Source organism: Curcuma longa, chromosome 16 (genome assembly GCF_044706935.1).
Source record: "Curcuma longa cultivar G26 ecotype Majalengka, Jawa Barat chromosome 16, ITB_CL_G26_1.1, whole genome shotgun sequence".
Classification (NCBI taxonomy): Eukaryota; Viridiplantae; Streptophyta; class Magnoliopsida; order Zingiberales; family Zingiberaceae; genus Curcuma; species Curcuma longa.
Genome location: NC_133876.1, coordinates 10,847,289 through 10,854,946, shown reverse-complemented (window position 1 = coordinate 10,854,946; position 7,658 = coordinate 10,847,289). Strand labels below are relative to the sequence as shown.

At 37.4% G+C, this 7,658-nt stretch overlaps 1 protein-coding gene across 1 annotated transcript; it reads left to right on the top strand.

Annotated features, from left to right (window-relative positions):
• The first annotated feature begins 6,890 nt into the window (after nt 1–6,890).
• LOC141847213 (putative germin-like protein 2-1) lies at nt 6,891–7,658 on the top strand. The gene is made up of 2 exons (XM_074735198.1): nt 6,891–7,014; nt 7,109–7,658. The coding sequence occupies exons 1-2, from the start codon at nt 6,891–6,893 to the stop codon at nt 7,642–7,644; spliced, it is 660 nt and encodes a 219-aa protein (XP_074591299.1). The 3' UTR covers nt 7,645–7,658.

The following is a 7,658-nucleotide window of genomic DNA, read 5'->3' as shown; positions in this document are numbered from 1 at the left end:
TCGTGGCGATCTTTCCTCGAGTGGAGGAGACTAATGAAGGTTAATAATTCGGATGAAAAGGCTAAAAATAGAAGAAAAAAATGAAAAAACTAAAATAAACAGCACTATAATTATTATCGATTTTGATAATCATGCGCAACTTCCTCGTGCATGTCCGTGTGCGACACGCGATCCATCGTCCATCACTTGATTATACGTCAGATTTGACCGTCCAAATATGAAAATACACAGTGTTCCGCCCTCCCGACCCCGCCGCTTCCGGTCGCCCTCGCCGTGTCGTCCGACTACTGTCGCCCATCGGACCGGTGTCGATCGATGCGTCACTCGTCGGTGCGTCGGCCAGTGTCGGATTCCGACCGAATTGTGACCGAAATCCGGCTTAATTTGGCCTGAACACGGGTAGCAATGACACGCTCCGTTTTCGATCAAATCGCGGTCGGATTCCGACCAAATCACGGAGGGATTTCGGTCAAATCGCGATCGGAGATCGGCCGGGGAAGGACCGCCGTCGCACACCGGTCCTTCCTCGGTTGGTCTCCGGCCACGATTTGGTCGGAAACGGCGTGTGCCACTGCTGGCCGTGTTCCGACCAAATTGCGCTGGATTCCGATCGGAATCCGATGTCGACCGACGCGTCGACGAGTGACACGTTGATCGGGCCTGGTATGGTGGCTGACGGTGATCAGACGACATGGCGAAAGCAGCTAAAAGTGGCAGAGGTTCGACTGTGTCGCACACGGAGTAACACAGCGCGGATCACACATAATATCATATATGTAATTATTATAGTGAAGGCTCGAGAAACGAAAACAAATGGATAAGAACAATTTTGGATTAAACCCTTGACATAATGTCCACGTCGCACCTGTATTTTAACCAAAATAATTTTTATTTTTTAACAGATAAGTTGGCACGTAGCAAGTCAAACATGATTTTTTGTTAAGGATGGATTGAGAAAGAAAAAATAAACAAATTGAAACACAGGATGCCCTCGTGCATGGGGCCATCGGTCGCATGCGGAAACAAATTGAAGCAGAGGATGCCCTTGTGCATGGGGTCCATCGGTCGCATGCGGAAACAAATTGAAGCAGAGGATGCCCTCGTGCATGGGGCCATCGGTAGCATGTGAGGTGAGCTTGTACTGCACAAATGAATCAAATTGTGAATAAAGTTAATATTATGTTTGATACAAATTTATTTATATTTATTTAATACATATAAATACTAACATGTTTAAATATATATATTTAATTTGTTAATATTTATAAATAATATTTATGAATAATATTTTAGAATCATATTTATTAATATATTAAATAAATAATTTTTTAAAAAAATAAATTTGTATTATCACTCAATTACTAATCAAATAAATTTAAAATATAAAAATTTTAAACAATTAAACAAGTTTGAATTGAGAATTTAATAACATCTAAATGAAATAAACTTATATAATTATTAAAATAATTTAATTTATTTTATGCTCGATTTGATTTGACTTAATTATCTTATCAAATAAATTTAATTAAACATCATAAAGCTTAGCTTGACTTGAGTTGTTATGGTCCTATGAACTTAATTACAAGTATTATGAGTTCATCACTCAAAGAGTACGAAATAGAGGCAAAAATATACATGACCGTTGAAGAGGAGAGGGTGATGTCGCGAAGAAGAATAATGATGCTATGATTATTGAAAGAAAAATTATCAATTATTATCCAAAAAAAGAAATTATAAATTATATTAATTTTAAAATTTATTCATTTTTTTATAGTTTAATAATATTGATCTAGATATAGTCTAGTTGATATTCAAATGATAGATTGCTATATGAAAACGGATCATATTGAATATACGAGGAAATAATTTTTTAAAAAATAAAATTAATTTCTTTCATCTGAAGAGGTCGTTTAATCATAGTAATTCATTTTCTTTTAAATCGCTGTACAATCGAAATTGAGGAACATTTGGAATGAATATTTTCACGTTTTGTCATAATAATGTTGATCTATTTTTTTATAAAATAATAAAATTTTTAAATCAATTTTGAATTATTATAATAAAAATATAATATATTTTTTTAAAAAATAATTAATCATAAAAATTAATGATTTAGATAACTTTTAATAAAATTAAAATTTTGATTGTGTTATTCTGAGAATTTGATTTCATTAAATTAGAAGTAGAGTAGTTGGGAAGTCAATGTATCTTTTTAGTCAAGTCATATTAATTGTTAATTTATTTTTTTAATTTTTTTTATCACTGTGGTTTCTTATTTGGTCAAATGGAAGTGAAAATGCTTTTTTATAGTCAACTTGAGCGAGAAACCCATATATAGAGCTCAACCAGTTTAACTAGTGTGCCTAGCTCAATTGGACCCATATATTAACTAGCTTGCCACAACTATCTGGCTCACTTAACCCATTTTGAAAGCTAATTGAGAAAGGTTCTCAAGTTGATTCTTCAAGTAGATCACGATTATCATAATAAAAGTTGATAATTGGATTAAATTGCATGAGAAATATTTCTATGGAAGGGATTTCATGAAACCACAAGTCTTAATACTGCTCCCAGGGCATATAGCACACAGTTTATTCTCAAGTGATAAATTTGTTGCAATGGGCATGGATTGATTCATGGAGATTTCATCACCTCGAATGCCCTCCCATTTGGGAGTCTGCTGAGTACTCGATTTATCTATTTATATCTTGCTATGGGATTGACAATATGAGTGTCAATCAAAACTTGTGTACCTATATATATTGACAGCTAGAAGAGAGATCTTTGTGGAATGTAACCCACTATTTTAAAAATAGTGAATAATCTCGACTACTTACTAGAGACCAACAAGAATTTGAATACCTAAACCAATAAAAATGAATCTTCATGTGGAATCAAGACGTTCGATAAACCTACTATTTCACAAGCACAAGACTCCTTGAGTCTTTTGTCTATATATATGACAAGTAAACTAATATAATGTAGAACTCAATTACTTGGTCTACTTCGTCATCCCAAACGGCCGCATTGATGAAGTGTGTACCTAATTTAACAGGAAGATAATTCCAAATGATTTCTCTACCTAGCTTGCTCATGTGCTTACATGAAGCCATGTGTCGTCTTGACTCCACAGGTATAGCTAAGTTGGTACTCAAGTGGAGGAGGTCTTTCGATATCATAATTTACTCTGTTAATTTCATTATGGGACCGATATATGATGAAGGACGTTCAAGGTGAACGTTCTATTTGTCTCCTATATGTGACCCGGTAATCATATAACTATTCATAATGCTTTAATCATGCAGATTTCTCTAATGATTACTTAATTAACACACTTGACAGAATCAACTCCAAATAAAGAGAAGATAGATCCAAGTATGTATCACACGTAGTTGACTTGTTCAAAGAATTATAACATTAGCACACGTATAGTTGACTTGTTCAAGCACAACAAGCCAATTATTGATATTGAGATAAATTCATGATACTTCAATTCTCCTTGTCGTCTATTTATTTGATGTATAATGACAATTGATTGGATGAGTTATATTGTTGCAGGATAATATAATAATTATTTTTTGGATCCAGTCTTCTCACCTAAAGGATACAGATTGCGTTTCCTCGATTGCCATTACGATTGCATTATATTGAGGCATGTTAGTGAGTTATTTTAGTTCATTTATGTGTTATGCCAAAATGTTAAAGGTGTTGGTGCAATTGACATACAGTCAAGGTTAATCGATCGGATACTTAATAAGAAGTGAAAAGATCAAGTGGCAAAGTTCAATAGGACTTCCTGCCTGGTGTCTGGTCCTCTTGATTCAGACACGGGAGCACCTACTTCCTTTATTTAAGATTCAACCCACATGGTTAGATCTGAATCATCTTGATTCAGACACGGGAGCACCTACTTCCTTTATTTAAGGTTCAACCCATATGATTAGATCTGGATCATGGCTCTTCCGATTAGTCCGGTGAAGAGCGGTTCAACCCACACCACTTGTTAGGACCGTTGGAATCAAAATATCTCCACAATGACATGATATTGTCCACTTTGGGCCTAAGCCCTCATAATTTTGTTCTTGGGCTCTCCCCAAAAGGCCTCATGTCTAATGGAGATATCTTTCTTCCTTTTTAAACTCATGATCTTTTCCATGTATTTTAGATGTGGGACTATATTTGCACCCTTGCAACCTAACAGAAGGAAGTCATAGTTAAACAAAAAAGTGATTTCTCTCAAACAAATTCTGTAGTAGGTCTGGAAAGAAAATTAATTACTTTAAATAAGGTATATAAATATCAGAATCTATGAATTATTAAACTTATGACAAAATTAAATTAACTATCCAATGAGGGGTTAATTTTTCTAATGTATTTAACAAGTTGATCCTATTTCTTCTTGGAGTCTTAAATTGTTTCTTGACATACTACCATAAACAAAAAAGACAAGTAATTAGTGATTGAAATCAAAAGTGTGACCAGTAGGTCAGGTAGAAGAGGTTTGGGTGATCAAAATAAGATTTTTGATTGACCATTGGTTGACTGAACCAATGAATTTTGGTCAACCAAAGTATAGTGTCATCAATACTATTTTGCATTACTATTATTGCTATTGTATGAACTTTGTTTTATAGAAAATAGAGTGTTAATTCAATCGAACAAACAAGTTTAGTTGATTAGACAGGAGGTTTAGTCGATCAATAACTTAAGATAAGGTCGAGCTGGATAAGATCCTCCTTCTGATGGAAAGAAGGGGATCGACCGACTGAACCCATGGATTGGTCGATCGAACCTAGAAGAAAATTCTGATCGGATAAAATGAGATCTGGTCTGTGAAGGAAATATTGAGGTTTAGTCAACCGATCAGGTGTTCAGTTGAGTAGGCAAAGTATATAAAAGAAGGCGGCTTGACAATAGAGGAGTTGCAACACAATTCTCATTCAACCCTCCTACTTTGTGCTTGAAAAAAGTCTTCGGTATTCTACATGTGCAACCGGGGAAGCGCTAGGAGATGTGTTGAGGCACTTAGGGCTTTTGGACCGGATTGACAAGCGATTGTTTGTATTATTTTTATATTCGTGCTTCATTTCATATTATTTGTGCTTGTATTCAATTCCGTAAGCGATTTTTTCTTTTTTGAAAAAGAAAAAAAGATAGTGGACTCACGCTGAGTACACAGGCTTGGAGTAGCACCTTGGGGGTATGAGTCAAGTAAAATTGATTGTGTCTTTGTCTTTTAGGTATTTTATTATTTCGCTGCATAGATTGACTCTGACAGAAAAGAACTATCACCAGAAACGAAAAGTGAAGAGCACTATGCACCCCCTCTAGCATGCTTTCTGATCCTACAAATGGTTTGGACGACGAGGAATCCTAGCCGAGCTAGCTCTCTTTAACCTCAACCTCTGATATCGCTTAATATGAAATCGACCCTAGTGAGGATGCCTACCTTGAAAGCGATTTCGAGCTAACGACCAGACAATGTCAGGAGTACGACCAAACAGTTGTCGCGCTTAATGCAATGTACCGCTCGTGCGGCTGGCTAGCAGGTGGAGCTTCGCTTGTTCGATCGTCCACGCGACCCACCTAGGGCTCATGTGGCAGATTATATGGATCTTCTACCTCCGCATCTATGTAAGATTTCGCAAAGGTATGATTTTTGCCTCTCGCGCAAAGGCTAATCTTCTCCTTCTTCTTTGAACTCTTTCACTCTTTTGGCCATGCACGCGAGCTTTGTACATGAACCCATCGCTAACTTGATTATCAAAGGATTCACGCCATCAACACCGACTCTTGACTGATGAGTTTTGATTCATAGGACACTGGGATCGGACGCACTGATAGACCGACATCAATTATATTGCAATTCCGGAAGGATAGAAGGATCTTGAGTGGGCGAAGGACACTATCAATACAAATACAAAAATTGAGCAAAAGATATGTAAATTATTTGGATAATAACATAAAAGGTGGTTTACTAGTCCCTCATTGCCTGTTCCAAAAGAAATTGAACCCCCAACGTAACATGCTTGATATAATAGACTCATATTTTGTATTGTCATTCTATTCTTACATGTAATTTTACGTTTGATTTTATGATCTTCTTTATTCCAATGATTCTTAACTAGTCCTTTAATTCATATATTAGCTTCCATCCATTTGGATCCCTACCTAAGATACAATCTCAAAGCATTCATAAACAAGATCTATTATAGTCACAGCCCACAATCCCAGAATACATTTGAGGTTTAATTAATCCAAAAGCACCATGTCTGTTCGCAGTAGGCAAGTAATTGCAAGATAAATATTTAGCCAGCATCACAACCTGTTCTACCCATTAATTAAAGTAGCAGCAAGCTTATGCTCATTATAATACATATACTACTGCATCAGAGATATAGCCATTAATTGCCTGGAAGCTTCAGAAGTCACTCGCTGCGACGGCTGCGCGAGGCAGTCACGGCGACGGCTTCGCGAGGCGACCGCGGCAACGGCCATGTGAGGCACGCACCACGCTGCCACGGAGACCGCCGGCGTACGGCTGTCATTTGATCATTGTTGCCAGACTTATCCCCAATCATTGCTGTTACCATGTCAAACCCTAATGCAAGTTTGACTAATTGATCGTTGACATGGTGTATGGAGTTATGTAACACGTAATATATTAGACTGATTCCTGCTCGCCAATATCTAATCTAATCTTGGAAACATCTGTTTGTCAATCAGAACTCTTCCAGTTTAACAGCAAAATCAAACTCTTCCATTAATCTACAGCTCCCATAACGCATGACCATGTCAACGCATTCATCGCCTCTCCCTCTATAAAAACCCACTTATGTTTCTCTGTAATTCAGCTCTCACATCTGATCTTCTCTCTCTTCAACGATTCCATGGCTTCTAATCTGTCCCTCCTGCTTATTCTTGCTCTCGTTGCAGCTTTGTCTTTCTCTCAAGCTTTAGCCCGTGATCCAGGTGCCCTTCAAGACTTTTGTGTTGCAGACGCCATGTCCAAAGGTATAGTAGCTACTTAATTACCTAGCTAGCTTATATTTGTTGATATCTGTTACCTTAAATTAATATATATGTGCTTCAATGTATTTATATGCAGTTATTGTGAATGGATTTGCTTGCAAGAACCCAGAAGTCGTTGAAGCTGATGACTTCTTCTTGTCTGGTCTCAACATGCCTCGTAGCACCATGAACAAAGTCGGTTCCAATGTGACGCTCATAAATGCAAATAGAATTCCTGGCCTCAACACTCTTGGCATCTCCATGGCTCGAGTGGACTATGCCCCCCGCGGTCTCAATCCTCCGCACATCCACCCTCGTGCCACAGAGCTCCAAACAGTGTTGGAAGGCTCGCTCTATGTTGGATTCATAACGTCCAATCCTGAGAACAAGTTGGTGACCAGAGTGCTTAAAAAGGGCGATGTGTTCGTCTTCCCTCAAGGTTTAATTCACTTCCAGTTCAATCTTGGTAGTACGAGGGCTCTTGCGATGTCATTTCTCAGTAGCCAAAATCCAGGAGTAATCACCATCGCCAACACTGTCTTTGGATCGACGCCAAACATCTCGGATGATATTCTTGCAAAGGCTTTCCAGGTGGATAAGAAGACTGTGGATTGGATCCAATCTCACTTCTAGAAATCAAGCGAAAG

Bases quoted from the DNA above. Each gene is read 5' to 3' on its own strand.
- LOC141847213 (XM_074735198.1), top strand. From the start codon at position 6,891: ATGGCTTCTAATCTGTCCCTCCTGCTTATTCTTGCTCTCGTTGCAGCT. The intron at 7,015-7,108 runs GTATAGTAGCTA...ATTTATATGCAG, and splicing joins TGCAGACGCCATGTCCAAAG to TTATTGTGAATGGATTTGCT.